Below are 22,372 nucleotides of genomic sequence, written 5' to 3'. Positions count from 1 at the left end.
TTTAATGGTTATTCCATCTTTCCAGGGAACCGTGACATTTGTAATTCAATAGAATAATAAGGATCTTAGGAGAGAGAAAAAAATCTCAGCACCTAACCAAACTACAATTCTTAGGTTTCTTTGGGGGAGCCATTAAAGTTAATATGACATAAAAAGCAATATAAATCTGTAGTGTAAATACAAGGTGCTGATTTTCTCACTGCTCCAGGAAGAAATGCCTAAATCAGGAGGGGGCAGCCTTTTTGGCTCATCAGGCCAGATCTTTATCTCCCCCCTCCCAACCAGCAATCTTTGTCAGGTGGGCAGGACCACCCACATATCAACCATATGATGTCATATGATTGACATATGGATTGTCCTGCCCACCTGTCAAAATTGGCCTGCAGGGTTGGGGGAAGATAGCGACCAGGCAGGATTGAACTCCCTGTGCCTCAGTCAATGTGTGATGAATTTAGTCCTGCTTTCTGCAGGGTTTGGGTGCACCATTGAGTTTCCTACCCTAAATGATTGTTTCTTCACAGCCATTGGAATCAGAGGGAAAATCTGAAATGGCAAAACACAGTTCCCATAATCAGAATGAATTGTAGAAGCTTATTTCAGACCCCAAAAAATGCAAGACAGCTGCCATCCTTTTAGAAGCATTCCTTTATCAGACGTTACATTAATTGCATTGAACTGTGTCAATTTAGTGCCTCATTTCCTTCCTCCACCATGTTCAAATTAAACTCTACCTAGCTTTGTTTTAATTTTAGCTCAGCTTCAGCACAAGGCAGCGAGCAGTTTAAAATTTTTCATACATATCAATGAATTGGCATATGCAGATGAGCAATCCTTGTTCCATCTAGCCGGGTGGCAACTCTGATTATTCATCAAAGAATTCCACAGCATTACAATGAAAGAAAGAAAAAATCACCGTAAAAAAGTGTTAAATCAACATTTGTCATTTGAAGGCTCATTTCTTTGCATTCTGTCAGCATCTGCCAGAAAGAAGTTGATCACATCACATCATGTAGGCTTTCTCATTAGATATTGATCTGGAAATACCACCCCCCCTCATACAACAATCACCTGCCTTTGTAGGGCTAATGCTTAGTATTTATATAGCACCTTTCAAATATTCAAGGTACATGTTATTGATAATGTAGTACAAGGTACTACGTACTTTATCTCACTAACCCTTACACAACATTCCTGTAAGTTGGGCTGGTGTCTTAATAGAGCACATTGGAAGGGGAAAGAGTGCAGAGGCTATGAGGGCAATGACTTCCTTACGGGAGCTTGTTGTTGATTTGAGATTTGAACTGCAGACTTCCTTAGCCACTGCACTAGATCTGTATGAAGAACTGCCCTTTTCCAAGGCTCAAATGAAAACTGTGTTAGATTCATTCTGCAGATCTGTAGTGAGAGTACAAAGCGTGCACACTCTGAAATGTCAAGCAAATCTGTAAAATCTGGTGCAACTGTATTCCCATTAATACAGAGCTCACTAGTGGTGCCTCATGCGTGGGTTTGAACTTCCAGGCTGATGGGGTGCAAAAACCAAGCACCACTAGGATTATTTACAGCAGAGCTTGTGGGACATTGAGGGTAGATGGGGACTGGAGAGCTGAGCTGGGAAATGGGCTTAAGTGAGAGCAAAACTCCCTGCCCCAGAGCTGCATTGAGAGGCAATTTCGGTCCCCCAGCTGGCCAGGGCGCCACTTTCTCTTGGCTCTTAGCCTGCCCGCCTTCTCCTGCAGTTGACGTACCTGCCCCAGCCCTGGGGCAGCTGCCGGGCCAGCGTGAAGGGGGAACAGGTTCTGCCCGGCTACGAGAGCTACAGTATTGCTGCTTGCAGGCTGCAGTGTGAGAAGGAGGCTGTGGTGCGGAACTGCCAGTGCCGCATGGTGCACATGCCAGGTAAGGTGACCCACCACCACCCCTCCCCTTAAGTCCCACGGACTCCAGGACTCTCTCCTTTTGCCGCCTCGTTGATGTGCTGGAATATGAATTCATTTCTGCCATGTGCTATTTTGACACGGTTGTCATTTTCCTGGACTGCTCTTGTTCCTTTAATGGAGCAGCCAGACATTTGGCAGCCAAGCAAGTGAAGCTTTCCCCATAATCCATTTGTGTGCCAGGAATTTTGTGTGTGTGTTATACAGTTTTTAAAGAGACAGGAGCTGGGGGGGAGTGGGGACATAGAGGCAGCACTCCCACATACTCTCTATGGGCCCACCCTGCTCTCAGCCTTCTTGCACTGCCATATTCTATGCCTTCTTGGGTATTAGGATCCCTGACACACTCAAGTTACTTGTGGGAGAAGAGACTGTCTTGCATAAGCCTCTAGTAATTGTGACTCAACTTGCCCATAGCGCAGATCTTTGCCTTGAGCCCTCCCTACAGGAGCAGAAGTGTGACTTTCCATAGTGCCTCCATGCAGGCATGTGAGCACCTTAGGAAAAGATCATTCAAATTATGTCTCCTCTGACCCAGCCCCTGGAATGTGTTGGGCTGTCTGTAGCTCTTCCTTGCCTACCACACCAACAGCTGTTCTGCCTCCTTCAGTTTCCATTCCCCCCACAGCCATCTGCCGTCTTCCAGGGCATCTCAGTACCCACATCACATGAAGTGGACTGAAGTCCACAAACCCCCATGCCACAGTAGATCTAGAGAGCGATCAATCTGACAATGAAGTCCTGGGAGGACTTGGGTATGTATGTTTAACGTGGAGAAGAGATGATTAAGAGCTGATACACTAGCCATCTTCAATTATTTGAAGGGCTGTCACATACCGATGATGGAGCAGATTTGTTCCCTGTTGCTCCAGAGGGCAAGACCCCAATCAGATTACAAGAAAGGGGATTTCAACTAAATGCTAGGAAAAACTTCCTGGCTGTACACACTGTTTGAGAGTGGAACAGACTGCCTTGGAAGGCGTGAGGAGAGGGGCTTTCCTTCATTAGAGGCTTTTAAACTGAGGTTGGAAGGTCACCTACAAGGGATGTCATAGCAGCGGATTTCCTGTATCCAATGAAGAGTTGGACTAGGTGGCCACTGAGGTCCCATCCAACTCTAGAACATCTTATCAGTACAGGAAATTTACTACTACTACAATGTCCCTGTTAAGTTTCAGTCCATCCTCAGCTCAGGACTCATCCAGACTTCCTTTTGTGCTGCATTTCTAGGCACAGGTCCAGGCTTTAAAGCTCTGTGTCCGAGTGGTTTTGTTTTGTTTTGTGTGTCTGCACTTTCCCTGGGAAAACCCTCGTTTTACTGCTGAATCAGAGCAAATGTCAATCTGCAAGGGGGAAGCCCTTCCATGAGCAACCCTAGGCAATTGCCTATAATTGCCTAATAAAGTCACCAACCTTCTCTTTAACACCACCGAGTAACAGCATGAGCTTGAATTGGGGTGAGGAGAGGACCCAACTCTGTATCTCACTAACCAGGTCCTTCTCCATCAGGTAACGAGACCATCTGCTCGCCCAACGTTTACATTGAATGTGCGGACCATACACTAGGTAGGTGCTTCAGCAGATCCTGAGCAGCCCTTTGAGGGACCTGGGGGGAGAGGATCTGGCCAGTCAGTGGAGCGGAAGGGGAACCCCTATTAATTTTTGTGGACACAGCTGGGTGTTTGATGGCTTAAGCCATTAAGTGATAAGGCTGAACAGTTTTTGTTTGTTTTGTTGTTTGTTTTACAGCGTCTATAGTGTGCTCTTCATGGAATATTTTCGATCCCAGAGCAGGAAAGAAAGTAATAAACAGAGGGGGGACATAATAATATACAACATTAAAAAACTGGTCCAATAAAAGCAAATTAACAGTTCTATCATAGGGCAAACTAGTTTAGTATGGTGGTTTTTGAGGAAAAGTCAGGGAGGCTAATACCACATTCCCTCAGCTGGGGTCTAGTGAGCTGGTACAGAGGAGAGGAGGGCAGCTGTTACTCTGGGGTGTGATGGAGAGGCATGATGTTGTTAGGCTGTGTCGAGGCCTCCACTGACCCTCTCAGACACGTGCTCTTATCCCAACAGGAGTCCCAAGAGGACCATGAGACATTGCCTCAATAGGCTGTGGGTCTTTTGCCATGTCAGGGATGAGCAGGCAATGGCTCGTTTGATTGTTGTTCCAAAGTGCTCCTATCCTGCCTGACATGCGGCTCTCTGCTCACAGATACAGCAGTTGAGGATTCCCAGGAGCGCTGTGTCTGCCCCACGCCCTGCAACTTGACTCGCTATGGCAAGGAGATCTCCATGGTGCGCATGCCCAACAAGGGCTCGGCCCGGTACCTTGCTCGCAAGTATAACCGCAATGAGACCTACATCCGGTGAGTGCCCTGTTGCTGATGCACAACCCACAGGCTGTGGGAGAAGCACCAGAACATTATAAACAAAAATTGGCTAGGAGGGAACTGGGTTGGAGGAATATATGAGCCGGCTCAGCCTCTGAATCCTTTCTCTCCCCTCCCCAACTCCCCTTAGGGAGAACTTCTTGGTGCTGGACATTTTCTTTGAGGCACTGAACTATGAGGCGATTGAGCAGAAGAGGGCATACAACCTGGCAGGGCTTCTCGGTGAGTGAATCTGCCCCTCTACCTGCCACCTTCCTTTGGTTAGGGCTAGTGCTCTCGAGGCAAAGCAAGCTTCGAGAAGGAAGCTACACAGGCAGGCAGGCAGGCAAATGGGCAAGAACCTTAGTTTGTGATTCTCACCTTATGTTGCTGAGATGGAGACATGGCGTGGGCTCAGCAAAATCCTAAGGTTTTATGGCAACACAGGTGTCACCTCGTTGGTTTTTCCCTGTCATCTGACAGCATCTCTGGCTGTTTGCTGCAATACTGACTTCTGGACTCCATCACTGGTGGTGCCAGCAATTCACAGGCCCAACAGCAGTTCCCTCTTTTGACAGGCTGGTTTGGGCTTTATAGAACCCCACCCCCCTTCTCCCTGACACACCACACTTTAGAGGCCTGTGCTGCCTTACTCCTTGCTGGGCACCCAACCAGGGTGCAGGGAGGTACTGCTCCCATAGCAGCTGTGTTCCCACACCTACTTCATCCTCTCCATGAGGTCTTCCTCCAACCTCTTCCAGTGCTAGAAGGACCCTGGTGCCCATTGCTTTCAATAGGAGCAGGAAGCTAACCCTGAAGGAAAGCAAAGTCACCCCAATGCTCCTGCTGCTCACCCTCTTGCCTTTCCCCAGGCCACTGCATTCAGTCACCATTTCTCCCCCTCCCATTCCCTGATAATCAAAGCAGCAGGAATCCTTCCTGAGGCCCTGTCACCCTCCTCCCCGCAGAGGCCTTCCCAGTGCTCAGGGTCCAGTAGATGACTTGCTTTCCACCAACGTCTCCCTTGCCCTAACTGCCTCCTTTTCTGCCAGGGGACATTGGAGGCCAAATGGGCCTGTTCATCGGGGCCAGCGTCCTCACTGTCCTGGAAATCTTGGACTACATCTATGAGGTGAGGGCCCACCTAGGGTCTTGTGTTGCATTAGCTGTGACTGTACTGGGCTGAGCTTAGAGGTTGCATCGAGGGGGAACCTATAGCTCTGGCACCCCCACTAAGATAGTGCTGTACGGTTAACTGCTGCTGACACCTTACACAGAGCTGGCGAACTCCCCATGTTGTCCTAAATTCAACGAGTTTACCTGCCGTCAGCACAGGCTATGCTACCCCCCCCCCCCAAGGTGGTAATAACCAGTACCTGGACCACTTCTAGTGCAAGGATGAGGAACAAGGGATATTTGGAGCTGGAGTCAAACAGCTAGGGAGCCACAAGTCTTCCCTGCCTCCAGTACTACAGAACAAGCTGGTAACATCTGCATCTGGACGGCTTCAGTGAACTCCAGCCACAGTCTGTATGATAGGTGCTTGCTATGGTCCATGTAGGATGCCTGGCTGTTCATGGCTACCTGCCTGCAGGACTTAGGGCCTCTAAAGTTGTTTTCCAGGAAGAAATCTAGCTTGATGACATCATAGGGTGAAGTGGGAATAGAGCAAAATGCAAGTTGGCAGGAGTTGCCGTGTGTATATGACACACGTTTCCTACCACAAAGTGATATGGGAGTTTAAACACACATGCAGCTGCTGCTCTTTGCCTTTTGCTGTGCCCCAGGTGATCCGTGACAAGGTGGCCCATGGCCTACGACGCCCCAAGCCCCCTCTGAAGAAGCCTTCAGGCAGCATTGCCACCCTGGGACTGGAGGAGATCAAGGAGCAGGTACACTTGTTTCCCTTGCCACCCAGACTATCTCCTGCAGCTGCCATAAAATGGGGAGTGGGTGGGTCGATGGAAGGAAGCGAGGTGCAATTCTTTGGCTTTCCCAGCTTTGAACCTGGTCAGCTAGAGAGTGGGATGGGGAGGGTAAGAGAGAACAAGATTCTGTCTCTTTGCATATTTGTATTGGGTAGATCCACACAATGGCCACCGATATGAAAAATGATGCTGGAGAGTTTGTGTCATTTAAGTACGAGAGCCTTGTTTTGTTTGTGGACTACTGCATGCTTTGGGCCATGTGGGCTGCATGTGATGTGTGTCTGTATTTCTTAACAGCATTGGCTGGAAGAGATGCACATTAATGTGTCAGCTGCTGTGCGAATTCTGTGTATATATTTATGAGATGATTTACAAACTGCTAACTGATAGAATACATCAAGGCGGTGTACAAAAAAAGAATTAGAAAACTATAAAATTATAAAACCGTAACATAAAAAACTCAGGGATGGCTCAGTTGGTAGAGCATGAGACCCTAAATCTCAGGGTTGTGGGTTTGAGCACCATGTTGGGCAAATGGTTCCTGCACTGCAAGGGGTTGGACTAGAGGACCCTTGTGGTCCCTTCCAACTCTGTGATTCTAAAACAAATAGCCAGCACTGAATCAAATTAATTCTCTTAGAAATGCTTGGGAAAACAAAATGTTTCCAAAATTGTCTGTGCCTGTTTGAATTTAACAGGAACAGTGTTGCAAGTTACTGGTGCCGCTATGCTAAAAGCTTTAGTTTGTATAGAAATTAAACAAATATGAAATAACTATGAGACAGTTGGTAGGGCTTCTCCAGAAGGTCACGGTTTTCTGGCCAGTTTATAAAGTACAAGGTGGTCCTTCAGGTAACTTCAGGTTAGGGCTTTATACACTGACAGTAATACCTTGAACTTTGTTTGGTAATATGCTGGCACACAGTGCAAAGCTTTCCACAACAAAATGCTGATGCGGAGCTGCTCTGGCCAAAAACTAGACCACAGCATTCTGAATTTGCTGCAATTTCTGAACCACCCTCAAGGGTAATCCAGTGCAGGTAACACCGCAGCAGTCCAGTCTAGAGGTCCCCCAGGCATGCAACAGCATGGCCCATGTATCCCTGTCCAGGAATGGCTGCAGAAGGCATACAAGCCCAAGCTGGAAAATGCATTCAGTCACCAAGCACCCAGTGACAGTGATGGTTCCAAGAGTACTCCCATTCTATGTACCTGTACCTTCAGGGAGAGTGCAACTCTATCAAGAAAAGGCAATTTCTGAAACTGCCCATTTCTGAAACTTGGGAACTGCATACCCACAAAGCATCCGTCTTACCAAGCTTCAGTGTGTATCTGGACCTGCTAAACAGTGCATCACCATTGCCATATATTAAAGTGCCTCAATGCTGGGTGTGGTGTTGTGTAGTAAGCAACAAACGTTGCTTGAAGTCTTACAGTTCTGTTTGTCTTTTTTGTGCTCTGGATCATGAGAAGAGCCCTGCAGGATCAGACCAAGGTCCATCTGGTCCAGCAACTTTTTCCCACCGTGTCAAGCTGGATATCCCTGGAAGCTTATAGGCAGGACATAGATTTGATGGCTATCTAGTGTTGAAGTTTCATCCTGCTGAAGTTTCATTTAGCTATTATGTTGACAGACCAACATGCTGAGTTCTCATGTGCAACACATGGCTATGCTGCTGCAAGCAGTAATGTGGACATGCTCCTATGAGTATATTTTTATATATTTGTGAGAGCCCATTGTGATCTGGGTAGACAGCACCTATATACCAGTACATACATGTGTGCATGAATGTGTACATATGCACATACATATGTTTCTGTTTGTTTGTACATAAAAGAGGCAAGACTGCTTGTGTGATGCCCACAGAGAAGGCTTTGGCTCCATCTGTGAACCTGTCGTAGTTAAAACTGGGGATTTACTACAAAAAAAGCATCCTGGGCAATAAGTGTTTTACAGTATATAAACCCAGAGAGCAGTCAGTGGATGAAAACACCTCCTAGCTCAGCTTGAGCATCTGTTCACTCTGCGTCTCTCAAGTGCAGCAGATTCAGTGTGGCCAGACAAGTGACAGCTCCTCCCTGCTTTCCTCTTGCTGCATCCCACCTGACATGGAAAACCTACAACAGGGACCAGTATATGGAAAGCGAAGAATATGAGTTATTGCCTAGTGAAATTGACAAGTGTACTTTCCAAAGGGTCTGAGAGCTGAAGGAGATGTTAGGCCTGACTTTTAGAAAATGAGGTCCCTAATCTAAGCCAGAGAAGGCAAGTTGTGCTTCTAAAGAAACCAGTCTCCAATCAGGAATGCTTTCCAGAAGTTTGTTTGTGATGTTTATAGGTGTCCCTCTAGGCAGTTGAGGAGTGTGAGATGGTTCCTCCACTTAGGGCGATTCCTCCACTGCAGATTCCTCCACTTAGGGAGATGGAAACCCGTGCCTTGACCCACCACCTCTTGCAGCAGGGGAGGGGAATCTCCAGCCCTTCCAGATATTGTTGGACTCCCAACTCTGCTCAGCCCTAGCCACCATGGCCAACAGTCAAGGATAAGAGTTGCATTCCAGAGACAGAATGTCTTGCTGGCCCAGGAATTTACAAAGATAGCCTTTAGATAGCAAATCTTGCCTCCTTGGCAAATAAATAATAATCCTAAAGAGAGTAGAGAGCACTTTCACAGCCTTGATAAAGAGACAAAAGAAAATCAAAGATGCACACTGTTGGTTTTTTCAGGAATAGTTTCTGCAAAAGAATTGACCTACTTTGCTAACGGTTAATGAAGCAAATTGGTAGGGAGAGGAAAGATGGCAGAATATAACTGAACAAAGAAATCTAATCTATAATAGTAACTATTTGAAAAACAAAAGATGTGACCTGGCACTGTACCACAATGACTCTATTTAGCTTTAAATCAGGGAGTTAAGTAGTGTAAACATTCAAAAACCAACATTGCACCTGTGAAGAAAGAGAGGCCCTGATATCTGCCGGCTGTTTGCTCACCTATGGAAATGAATTATTTAGAAAATGTGTATCTAACAAGATGCTGATAAATCTCAGACCCCAAGCAGGAAGAATTTGATAAGGCCATTCAGCTGCAGAAACAATTGACTGGGAATACTGTATATTCCTGCGTATAAGACTACTTTTTAAGCCCCAAAAATCTTCTCAAAATTGGGGGGTTGTCTTATACGCCGGGTCCCCCGTTAACCGAGCTACCCCTCGCCTAACTCTATATTTAAAATAGAAAATTGGGGGGGGGTCGTCTTATACGCCCAGTCGCCTTGTAAGCCAGAATATATGGTACATAAGATGTAAATGCAAGCTAAAGTTGCATCAAATAAGGATCCAGACTACGTGTATTTTAAGAACTCCTCCGAATCAATAAACCTGACCCAGTGACAGTATTCCACCCACAGAAACAGGCTTTCACACCCAGATCAGCTGCAATGCACACTCAACAGGCTGCCATTTGGAAGGAAAAGATGGTGCCCAGAATGAGATGGCTGAAAATAGAACTGATTGAATTACCCCCTCCAGATCCCTATGCTGAAGCAATTTCTGAGTAGCTGTGAGTGCAGCTCTGTGCAGATTTATGTAAAGATCCTGGTGTCACAGATCAGGGTAAAGCGGTATAAGAAATGGTCTTTGCATTTTTCGCTTTTCTAAAAGGTTATACGTATGAATTTGAAGGCAAAATCATTGTTTGCCTCTGTTATTTTATTGCACAAACAACAATAAAGATGTCAATTAAATCAACCAAAGGCCTGGTTAAAAAGGAATGTTTCTGCCTGGCGCCTAAAGGTGTATAATGAAGGTGCCAGGTGAGCCTCCCTGGGGAACCACTGCAGAAAAGGCTCATTCTCATGTTGCCACCCTCTGGACCTCTTGAGGAGGCGGCACACAAAGAAGGGCCTCAGAATATGATTTCAGGGTCCAGGCAGGTTCATATGGAAAGAGACAGCCCTTGAGGTATTGCAGTCTTGAGCCGTTTAAGGCTTTATAGGTCAAAACCAACACTTTGAATGTGGGCCTGGAAACTAATTGGTAGCCAGTGCAGTCAGACCAGGATTGGTATAATATGATCAAACCATCCTGCTACAGTAAGCAACCTGGCCACTGAATTCTGCACTAGCTGAAGTTGCCTGTCCTCAGAGGCAGTATAACGCATTGCAGTAATCTAACCTTGAGATTACCAGAGCATAGACATAGTAGTTAGGCTCTCCCTGTCCAGTTAGGAGCATAGCTGGGCCACCAGCCAAAGCTGATGGAAGGCACTCCGGGCCATTGAAGCCACCTGGGCCTTGAGGAACAGCAAAGGATCCAGGAGTACCCCAAGCTACAAACCTTCTCGTTCAGAGGAAGCGTAACCCCATCAAGAGCAGGTGACCTCCCACCCATCTGGTATAGGGAACCGCCCACTAACAGTGCTTCAGTCTTATCTGGATTGAGTTTCAGTTTGTTGGCTCTTATCCAGTCCATTACCAAGGCAAGACACTGGCCCAGCACTTCCACGGCCTCGCCTGCAGATGTAAAGGAGAAATAGAGCTGAGTGTCATCAACATACTGCTGACAACTTTCTCTGAACCTCCGGATAACCCTGCCCAGTGGTTAAACAACATAGACATCAACAGTGAACATAGAATCCTGTTTTTTCTTTTTAAATGAAAAGTGGGCATCTCAAGACTTCCTCATATGGTATAATAATGGTACTGTGCCTTCCTGGGCCTGTTAACTATTATCATTAAAAAGAAACAAGTTTTAACATACCTGCCCCCAAGTGTGGAAAGGAAATGCTACCAAAAATTGAAGAGGGCTCAGGCCTAGTTACCCTTGGTCAAGTCCAGCACTTTAGTTTTCACAGAGGTGTAAGAAAGACCAGTACCATTTTTCTAGACTATGCAGAGGCTCCTGCTCCTGTGAACCACAGAAAACACCTACTGAAAGGAGTGAGAAAATATCTAAGACCTACCAGATTGTTTGGTTAATGGCCTCATTACTGCATATCGACATTTTTTCACCGAGATGAATGGGAAGAGAAATAGATGGCAGAGATGGAGAATGAGGATCCATTCGCGGATTTAGGCACCAAGGATTTTTTTAAAAAATAATTTCTTTTTCCTGCCTCCACAGAAGTATCTTTGTCCTGATAACCTCTGCACTGTTAGTCAAGAAAAGGAATGCTTCAGATCTGTTGAGTAGGAAAAGGTGTGCTGCCGCCGGAAATAAAACCTCTTAATACATTACTCCAGGGTAATGGTCTACCTGGAAATCACACTAGGCTGCTCTTTCTTGCTCAGGGCACAAATCCCCAAACCAGGGAGGAAAACCAACAGCATAGTGTGGTTGGGCTTCAGAAGCTGGCAAACGTGAAATGGGACACAGATGCACAAATGTAGCCGCTCTGGCTCTGCTGACTGTTGATTCCCTGCCTTGTACTGCCCAGCCCATGCAAGGAAGATCAATGTGGAACTAAATTGTATCTGCTGTATCATTAGTGGGACCCTGAGACCAACACAGATGCGCAGTTCTTTGTACCAACTTGGAAGCACTGCCCCACCATCAATCCACTGCAAAGTAGCATGTCATCGAGGACGTTGGAAACAGATGGAGGATCCAGGTCACCCTTTGTTTAGACATGAATGGATGGCTCGGAGGCTGAGATTCAGGAACAGATTCAAGGACACAGAACCCGGAGAGGAGAAAATTAAGAGACACGTGGAGGACTGGGAAGGTGGAGGAGAGTGGAACAGCCCTCTCCAGGCACAAGCTACACAAGAAGGCAGCGATAACATGGACGAAGCGTACTGAGAGCTGCTCGTGCCAGGCATGGAGAAGCAAGGAATAATCAGTGGTGGCTACCAAAGAAAGGCATCTGCCCGTAGGGTGAATTCATGCAGACTGCATGAGATCATATGTCAGCATTGGAATACAAACAGGTGGCTTTCTAAATGATGGGCTGGTGCCCTTACCTAAGCACATAAGAAGGGTCTGCTGGATCAGGCCAAAGACCCATTAGATCCAGCATCTTGTTCTCACAGTGGCCAGCCAGGTGCCTAGGGGGAGCTTGTTTCACAGGACTTGAACACAACAGCACTTGTGGTAAGCCACTCAAAGATGCAAAGTGGAGGAAGACTGGGACAGCACTTCTATTCTGGGTGCCATTTCCCATGCAGTCTGTTGGTTCCTCCTTCTGATCCAGCCTGGATACAGATAATTCCAAGTCAGGGCTAAGTCTTTTATTGCGGACAACAGCCCTCCCACTCTGTGTTTTCCAGCCTACGTTCCCTGCTTCCGCTGCTTGGCCTTTGGAAAGCTGGAACAGCTTAAAGGCCACAGGTTCCCTCTCTCTCTCCTTTAAGCATTAATCCTTGGTGGCTTTCCTGTGGTGCTAGAATGATATAAGATTTGGAGCCCTGTGGACCCCCCCCACACACACACACACACAAATGGGTGTTCCTGCTGAAATGGTCCCTTTCACAGTTGCCTCCTACCTAACCAACCTCTAAAGGCAGGAACCACCTGGAGAAAGGTCACAGAGGGTGATCTTAACATTCAGGCAGGTCTGCATGGTCATGCGTATACAGCAATATAGTGTAATCAGAGCAAGCTGGAATGGTGCAGTTGGGCATTTCCTGGGGCCCCAAGGCCAGCAAGCGACTTGCTGCCTCAACAGTAGTGCCATTCTCATGTTACATGGAGGATTCAAGAAGATCAGAGGCAGCATGACTTGGATTCTAGGTTGGCATGTCCAATAACATCTAGGCTCAAATGCTCCCCAAATCCTGGAGCTGGCACTGAATTGTTTGTGTGCATGTGTGAGCGAGCATGAGAGATAGGGAGAGCTGCATTGCCTGCCTCTAATCTTATGTGAGCATAATGGTGAGCGAGTGAGTGAGTGACATATACCTCATGCCTGTATTACAGCATGAGCGGGAGCCGTTCCGCTGGTGCATTCAATATCCCAGGAGCCCTGATGTTATATAAAGATAAAACACAGGAGGCAGAGCCAGGGAAAGCCCATCAAACATGCCGATTTTTGGCTGGCTCTGGAGCCTTTGGACAAGGAATAACTAATTAGCAGCTGAGTTTACTTTAATTTCCTGCTGCTGCCAACATTTAAGTCAATAGAAGCTAGGGATCCTTGAAATTCAACCTGGCTGCAGCAAAGGGCTGTAAATAAAGGTGCAGACAGAGAACTACCCAGACTGGTCTTTGTTCCGTGGCAGTTCCAATGCCGCCCCTGATGAGTTGGCCAGAAGGGCACTGAAGGCAAAAGAGGCCCATGTGGCTGCAGCAGGACCTATGGGCATCACCCCGGCAAAGCTGTGCTCATTCCTAGTACACCAGCCAAGATGAAAGCAGCATTTTGTATTCCACTTGAGTGGTTGTGGATTTACAAGCTTAACTCTGGACCCAACCCCCTGAAGGAAGTCCTTTGTTCTCATCTTGGCTTTCAGGACATGAAAGTTGCAATCCTGAGCCATTAAAATCAATGAGGGTGTTGCTGTTGATGTCTCAGGATTGCAGGCAAACATCCCAGGGTTACTCCTGGCATGGGATATATATCTTTACTGCAGTAGACTCAGTACTGTCCACTGCACACTGGCACACTCCATGTGGCTCAGGGTTGAATTTGGACATTGGCTCCTTAACAGCATTGTTTGTTGGCACAGAGATGAGCTATTCTGGGCCGAATCAGCTGTGATTTCTCGGTTCCTTCACTTTCTCCTTTTTATGTTTTTGATTTAATCTCTCCTGTAATAACCGTGCAGTTGCATATTACTTCGCTTTTTATCACAGAGATGCACAATTTCACACATCAAGAGGATGTGCCTTAGTTACAATGCAAAGCCTACGGAGAGCCTACCAGGTCAGACCAAAGGCACATCTATCCCAGCATCCTGTTCTCACATTGGTCAGCCAGATGCTCAGGGAAAGCCCACAAGCAGCACCTGCATTCAGCAGCACTCTCCCCTCAGTTGCAACTGTGCTGGGAGAGTCCTTTGCCTGACACCCTGGAGAGCCGCTTCCATTGAGAGCGGGCAGCCCTGAGCTAGATGATGGCCCTGTGTTCCCATCTAGTGCAAGGCAGCTCCTTGTAACCTAAACTAGCTGCATAGGAGAGACTGCCCACACCTGTTGTTTGGCCTTAAACCCAGGTGGGCTGTGGGAGGGCAACAAGTGGAATGGGTAGAAGGGGTCTTATAAACAGCAGAGAACACCAAGAAGGAGTGCTTACAGGATAGAGGAAGATTACAGTGGTGGAAGAGTAGCAGGAAAAATACCAGAGAAGGAAGATTCCTAGTGCCAGCTGGTTTGCAGGAGGGATAGGCGCTCACTCGTAGGATGAGCTGGGGCTCTTTGGTCCAAGAGCAGAAACTACGAGAGCAGATCTAAGCCCTGTCCTCTGACATAAGAGGGGATTGAGAAGAATCTGAAAGGACTTGTGAAGAACACCACACTGTTTTTCCAACTTCTCACAGTGGAAACCTTTATGAGAAAGTGTTGATCTCTATTGTAGGGGATGGATTAGAATCTCCCCCCCCCACCTCTAAAAAAATGGGAGGGGGGGGGGTCTAATGCTGAACACATTTTCAGCCACAGAAGCAGTGGAGCAACATACACCTTTAGGACATGCCACTGCTTCAGCATAGGGTCTATCTAAGCAGAAGCAGGAGAGATGGATGTTGTTCGTGGTCCCTCCAGGTTAGATGCACGCAACAGATGCCTCCAATCAATACTTATCTGTGGCAAACAGCTAGTGCAAAATAAGCTCCAGCATACTGGAGTTGATTAGCTGTGTTGCCACAGCACCACCTTGTGGACAGAATCATTTTTTTTCCTGAGCAAGTACCGTATGTACTGTAGTGACAGTTCATCCTTTCCTGCTCAAGCGCCTGGAGGCCTTGTCTTCAGGAAGGATGGTGGCAAGTCCAGTAATATTATCATGTGGTCAAGGGAGGCAGCCTTTTCTCTAGGAATGTCCAGCTTTGCCAGGCATAACATGTACCCAGCAGTGGCACAGTTAGGTCACCTCTGTGCTGGTAATTTAATTAGCACATGGAGGGTGCTATTCAGCTAAGTTTTACTCAGCGAAGACCCATGAAATTAACAAGCATGACTAAGATAGATCTGTTCTGAGTAAAATTTAGTTGAACACGATTTAAACACACACACACCTCATTCAAGCCGTTCTATCTGTATCCACATTCCATGAAGTGCATGCTTGCTTGCCTAATGTTTCTTGGAGATGCTGTATTTGAAATGCAAGCTTTTGTGTGTTTTTGACATGCTAACTCTGTTTTTCCTGTTTGTGAAAGGCATTTCATGCTGTGCACAGGCTATGCTTTCTGAAGACCCATGGATGCAACTTCCACCTTAACCTATAATCCTGATACAACAATGGCAGCTTTATAGTGCAGCAAAAACATTATCCATGGGGTGTAGAACCTCGCTGGAGAGAGTGGGAACCTTTTTCTTGTTTCATAATTGCAGCCATGTCTGCCCTGGTCCCTTACTAAGGGAATATTGCAGTGAAATGGATTAGACCAGGGGAATGTATATTGAATGAAAACAGAACATGTAGTTTAGGCAATGATATTCCCACATAGCAGCTCCATGCCACTGAAGAAATATCATCTGTGTGCAGCCTCAGCTCTGTGCATTAAAATTGCTAATGCACCTAGAGACCTCCGATGTTAAGGACCTGAAATAAGTTTCCTGCCCGGGAATTCCACATTTTATTAACATTGGAATTACTACTTAATCAACATGAATTGTTCCCCTTCACCTTATTTATACATGCAGCAGCTAAGAATCATCTCTCTGGTCCATTTAAGAATGAGATTGGACATTCTAATCTCTCTCATAATTTTCTCTTTGAATAATATCCACCCTAAAGCATGATTCCTGAGCTCACAGAGCCTCTCTGAATTTGATGGTGTGAAGTATACCATGTTACAGCTTTGCCCTCGGGAGCTATCATTTCATCTCATTCGCTAAATCACACAGGGCAATGCATGTGTCTAACAGTTTTATACCCACAGCTGTAATTATATTTAGAGTCTTGATCTCATTGACATGGTTGAGTGTGGCATCCCCCCAAGTGTAGATTCCTATTCCATGGGGTGAGATTCCCACCCACCCCACCCACACACATCCCACCTTTAAGGGTGTGGGAGATTAGGCAGGGGGTCAAAAGTAGAGCAGGCTCAAGAACTTGCACTGGGAAGGAGTTATATTGCTGTCCAGTAGTGGAAATGGGGGACCAGACAAAAAAGGCAGGTGACTGTCAAGTAGGTAGGGACTGCCTAAACCTGGCTTGGTACATGGGATGCCTGGAGAGAGTGAGGTTGTCAGAAGGTGATAGAGCTGTTTAAGGAAAAGCTGAACAGGCAAAGCCTGTGATAGAGCATTCTGAAGGCCCATCTCAGAGAACAAAATTTAGGAGAGGAAGAATATTGCCATTCTGTGCCATAATCTTAACAGCTGCAGCCTTTTGCTACCAGAGGAAAATAGGTCCTGCTGTTCCATGTTTCTTCATCCTGCCTCTTTCTCGTTTCTGGATGCAGCAGACAGTGTAATGTCATCACCAGGGCCAGGGCTAGGCTAATGGCGTCCTAGGCAAGGCTAGTTACTCACACAACACCCCCCAAAAATAGCTAACTTAAAATTTCAAGAACAGATGTCCTGCAGAAATACAATTCTCCAAAATATTATCAGAAATGTTTAAGGTATATCAAAAAATAATCTGAATAAAGCTGCCCCTCAAAGGTCAGTCCTGCACTCCTCTGAGTCCTGGGCACTAGACAGCTGCCTAGTTGCACTGCCCCTGGTCATCACACTGTGGAGCTGGAAGGGGCAGAGCAAGGCTTAGATAGCATGCTGGTGTTAAATCACTTTGCAAGAAAGCAGAGATGTCTCTCCATCACTTCTTGTCACATGCAGCCTTCCTGGAGGAGGTCTTCCTCTAGGAAACTTCAGCACAATGCTCATAGAGCTACGTACCACCCACCCACCCAGAGGTACCAGCTGCTGTGCTGACCATGTTTCTTCTCTCTCTTTCTTTCTCAGAGCTCCTGTGAGAGCCTGGGCCACCACAACGAGGGCAGCTACCCCACAGGACTTCTGCCCAACCACCACCACCGCCACCACTACTCGGGCCAAGGGGTCTTCGAAGACTTTGCTTGCTAAGCCAGCTCGTGCGCTGCTCCCCCCAAACAGCAGCAGTGCCTCTGGAGCAGCTTGGGGCACCGCAGGCTCCAGCCTGCACCAAGAAGCCTTTTCCAAGTGGCTAGGCCAGGCCTTCCTCCAAAGGCTTTCAAAAAGCACCGTGATGCTTTTATAGCCCCCTCCCTCCTGTAACTAACCCGCTTCCCCAGTCCAGCTGGTCCTGCCCCTGCCCTCCAGGGCTCAGCACCCCCATCCCCCAACAAACCTTCCCCATACTGAAGCACAGAGAAAGACCGAGGATCAGCTGCCAAGAACAGGGAGGTGGAATGGACTCTAAACTGCTCCACTGATAGGAAGCAAGGCTTGACTGAGGCAGGCAGCCTGCCTGGAATTTCACAAAGTGGGAGGAAGGGGGACATGGAGCATTCAAGGGAGCAAAGAGGGCGTCAAAAAAGGTAGAGGCAACTCTCTCTCCCAGGGCCCAGTCTATAACACAGTAGCACCACACAACCAGCTACTCACACAGCCCCACGTGGCAGCCTCTGCCACAGACTCTGAGTAGCAGGAGCCATGTTCCCTCCAACACCTCTCACTTTGTCCTGTCTTATCATTACTGTTCCTACTTACACCTCTTCCCTCAGCCTCCTTACAAACATACATTTCCATGTACCACTATTTTACATGCACACAGGGGTATCTCAGGGCAGGAAAGAGGTCCTGCATCCCATTGGCTGCTGCTGTTGGGCAGTGAGTGCCATGAGGTATCCCATTGCTTACTTGCTGCTGCCCCCCACACTGAGGCTGTGCCCACAAGGAGGTTCAAAGACCTGCCATCCTGCCCACGATGTGCCCCTTTACCATATGGGTACGTGCCCCTCACCCTCATGGTTGGCCAGCTGTCACCCATCCCTTCTTCCCTCAGAACTGTATATTTGTACATAACTGTTTTGGGTCTGTGGTTTTTAGCCGGCTACACTCAGTCTTTCGTTGCTGCAGCTGGCCCCTGCCGGCATTGCTAAAAACTGCTGGTAAGGCTGGACACCACAACATCGACGTCCAATCTCAGGTTCCCTCCCAGCTCAAGTGCAGAGGCCGATGCTGCAGGAGGCTGCTGGCACCAACAAAGCCAGAGTTCCCCTGGGGCAGCCCCTTCCCAGATTTACAGACGCCCGCCCCCCCTTCCCCACATCTTCCACCCTCCTCCAGCAGTATTCAGGGTCCAAGCCACACAAAAACACCCCACCCTCAGGAGAAAGAGCCTTACGGGTCCCACACAATGTCAAGGGGAGGATAAGGAGCCCAGGCAGCTTCCCCAGGACTCAGATCCGTAGGCTGAAGCACTTAGTAGCAGACTTGCCCAGTACATCTGTGGGGGGGGGGGGAGTGGGGGTGCGATGACTCCTCAAGGGCAGCAAGGGAAAATGTCAACTTTCTCTTTGCAGCAGGGCCCTAAGTAAAGCTACAACAGGAAAAAGCCAACCAACCTACCTTGTGCTGTCTTGACAGGACAAGGGAATACCCCAGAACCCAGCTGTGGTCCTCAGCCCTCCATGTAGCAAACCAGAGGGGGCTCCAGCATGCACCGTCGAGACACCTCATGGTGTCATGCCCCACACTTAGGGAATTGTGCCTGTACTCCTGGGGGTGCATTTTCAGGAGGAAAGGTGGCACAGGAATATGCTGCAAATGCTCCCCCTCCTCCTCCAGTGACACCACCAAACTCTAGCATACACCACCTCCAAAAGCCAAGAGCAGTCAAGGCAATTGACTGCTACAGAGGGAGTAGGATATTGCAGATGAAATCCACCTGCCTGCTGCATATGTGTGTGACTCCAAGGGTGCAGGCTGCAGGAGACACTCAACTGGGACCCAGCCAGGGATCTTCCCAGGAGGGGGTCTGTTAATCCCATGACTTTACTGAGCGCAAGTCGCTGTTTTACAAATGTACAAGTTTCTCCCAATAAAGAGGCACAAGTAGAACTCCAGCCTTGTTTCTTGTGTCATCAGTGATTCTACCCCACTAATATCTAGAGCTTCATCCTTCCTTGGTTTCTTTCCAGATCTGGTCCTATCAGGAAAGGGGTGGGGAAAGGCACTGGAACATGTGAGATAACACTTGCATTGAGGCAATGTCCCCTAGCCTCCCTGCCAAGAAGTCCAAATGAATGCTCATTAAATAGCCAATATTGTCTAATCACAAACAACTCAGGTTGAATGCTCATCTGCAGGCAATCAAAATGACACCATCCCTGGCTGCTGGAGGCAGGCAATCCTTACACTCATGTAGCCAGCAGACCAAACTAGAAGAAATGGTGGGAAGGAGATCCCATAACTGGTTTTCTTACTGGTCGGTTGGTTGTAGTGCAGGGAGTTGGACAAAGCAGCCATGGAAGAACCCCAATTGAGTGGGGTAAACAGAGCTGGGGAAAGGTATGTTAAATTCTTTCTCCCATATATGCAAGCTGCCCAGTAATAAGTCCATAATAGGCTAAATCCTGTACAAGCATATGTTAGCTGCGATTCTTGCATTGCAGGGGATTGGACTATATGGCCCTTTGGGTCCCTTCCAACTCTACAATTCTCTGATTTTACAAGCATAAAATGTGTTTGAGGTCTTCATCAACTGCCTAATATAAAACTAAAAGAAATTAAGTATCATGAATCAACAAGCTTTACCTCACATACTCACAAGAGGCTTCAAGTCTGGAAAAAGATGATAAATTTGTATGGCGGCGGCTGGTTATATTAATTGGCCCAGGAAAGTTTGCTTTGATGAACAACAATTCATTTATCCAGAATGGCTATTTACACTGGAGATGTGAAGTAATTGTTTCGCCTTCCTCCTACAAAGTTTAACATCCAAGAGTCAAAGCTTATTGATTTGCTATGTTTATGGTTTCATTTCATTCATGTTATATTAAAGTACTGCTAAACAGTTTGGGGGGGGTGCAACCCCACTGAAGAACTGGGACAGATAGGATTCAAAATTACTATATCTTACAGAGTCTTGAATGTGTGTGGGTGCGTGATTTCAGATGGTGTAAAGCTTAATAGCATAAAGCTTTCTGTGCGGGTGGACACTCTCATTCCTTATTCTTTTCTACATATTTTGGCTATTATTGACAGCAGCCTGGTCCCAAGGGAAAGATGATTCAACACCATATTGCAAAGAACACAATCCCGGACATTGGGCCCATCATTTGGGGTGGTCCAAAGCTAACTGTGGGGTGCACCCTTCCAGTTGCTCCTTTGTAATTGTCGTCTGGGCTCACCACATATGACTGGCCATTGTCCCAAAACTATGGCTTTGACTGGAGGACAATTATTGCCCATCTTGAAGAAGACGGTCACCCAGTCATGATGTGCACATACGGTATAATATGGGACAGACTAAAGCTTGTTTGGGGGTTCAGGGGCATATAAACTTTAGGTCCCTTATTAATAGTTCTGACTGAGCTATGTTTTGAACATTCAATGCAAACAGGGAACTAGTAACAAAGTTCAAGATCAATCCAGTCAGTCTCCTTGTCCACTGGGCCAAACAAGGATCTGCAACCCCACACCCAAAAAGAAAGAAAGAAAAAAGAACAAGAAAAGGGGATGAATTGACACTACTCTTTGTACATATTAAAGGCAGTGTGATAGATTTCAGATTTGCCTGTGGTGAACAATTTGGGTGAATATGTGCACAGTGCAAGTACTCGGAGAACTCAAGTTCACACAATGAAGCCAAATGCCATTCTGCACTACCCAAGCCCTCCCAAGTGGTCCTGGATACAGAACCATTGGTACAAGCTTGGCTGCATACAGAGCAGCCAGCAATAGCTGCCAGTTTGGTGCTTTAGGTTTCTTAACCAGTATTCTGGAGCATGTGACTCTATTGTTGTACCATCAGTTTCTAAGCTCAGCATAAAGTGAGCTTGTCAGGAAGGACAAGAGAGATGGTGGGGAAGAAAAATTGGGAAAACACTGCTCTTTCTTAAAAGGCAATATTTCTTTCGAGCTACAGGCAAATAGACACAACAAAATGTTAAACGTGCAAGTTAAACAAAAGCTTCCCTTTTCTCGGCTGATAATTGAGCTGGGCCACTTCAGCCAAGGCATTTATCTTCCCAGCCTACGTTCTGATAACCCATTTTAAACAAATCCACCCTAACTCAGCACTGCTAGATAAAAAGTTGGGTGGAATGTATGGGAAGTCTTATCAACAAAAATAAACAAAGTTGACAATAATATGCTAAAAAATCTCTGCCTATATAAATGCTGCTGCTAGCACCTAGGACCTTTTTTCAGCCAGAACTCAGTTCCGGCACCTCTCAGGTGAGTGCCATTGCCATTATAAGAGAACAAGGGAGGCATTCATGGTGAGTTCCAGCACCTCTTTTTCTAGAAAAATAGTGCTGCTGGCACCCATTAGTAATCTGTACTCCTCATTCACCTCCAGGGATTGCCCACCTTTTTTACACCTGGAAGAAGCATAAACCAAGTAACAAGGCTTTCAAAAGCTAGAACACGTCGCCAAGTTATAGTAGCAACAGGTGAGTACAAAATCTGGCTCAATGTGTTTACGCTCCCAGGAAGCAACAAAATGGTGGGTTGACTTGCTTTCTTTTGTCCTAGAATCTGATTTGCAAAAGAGAGTAGGGCTCCAATGAATTAATCACATCAATCTTATTAGCTGCTCACTATAAATAAAAATCGAAGTGATGTACAAAAGCATTCAGAGCTGAAATGTCGTAAGGCATGTATAGATTTAATTTGCTAGCACTGTGGTCACTGTTCCCAGCTAGTTGGGTCAACAACACTTACACCAAGCAAGTGTAAGTGCACTCCCAAGTGCATTTAAGATTAAGTCCAGAGTTGTTGCTCCTCTGGTCAGTTCCATAACCAATTGTTCTAGGGCACAGTCAATCAGAGTATCTAGACCTCTTTGTCATGACCAGATCACACGTGTACACAGGT

The 22,372-nt window shown here is 46.9% G+C and overlaps 1 protein-coding gene across 2 annotated transcripts in view; it reads left to right on the top strand.

Moving 5' to 3' along the window:
* Positions 1 to 22,128, top strand: part of ASIC4 (acid sensing ion channel subunit family member 4) — a 90,652-nt gene extending 68,524 nt beyond the window's left edge. Inside the window, exons 4-10 of one of the 2 annotated variants that reach the window (XM_060277950.1) lie at positions 1,740 to 1,899; positions 3,447 to 3,503; positions 4,159 to 4,312; positions 4,467 to 4,558; positions 5,368 to 5,447; positions 6,103 to 6,207; positions 21,855 to 22,128. In XM_060277950.1, coding sequence (XP_060133933.1) covers positions 1,740 to 1,899; positions 3,447 to 3,503; positions 4,159 to 4,312; positions 4,467 to 4,558; positions 5,368 to 5,447; positions 6,103 to 6,207; positions 21,855 to 22,010 — 804 coding nt within the window. In that variant the 3' untranslated portion in view covers positions 22,011 to 22,128. Of the gene's footprint in view, positions 1 to 1,739; positions 1,900 to 3,446; positions 3,504 to 4,158; positions 4,313 to 4,466; positions 4,559 to 5,367; positions 5,448 to 6,102; positions 6,208 to 17,311; positions 19,391 to 21,854 lie in introns of those variants that run through there. The other variant, XM_035126707.2, reaches the window with a different exon arrangement.
* Positions 22,129 to 22,372: the final 244 nt, after the last annotated feature.

This window comes from Zootoca vivipara, chromosome 1, assembly GCF_963506605.1.
Source record: "Zootoca vivipara chromosome 1, rZooViv1.1, whole genome shotgun sequence".
In the NCBI taxonomy this organism is placed as follows: Eukaryota; Metazoa; Chordata; class Lepidosauria; order Squamata; family Lacertidae; genus Zootoca; species Zootoca vivipara.
The sequence above is the reverse complement of the archived record's forward strand: the minus strand, read 5'-3'. Positions and strand labels throughout refer to the sequence as shown.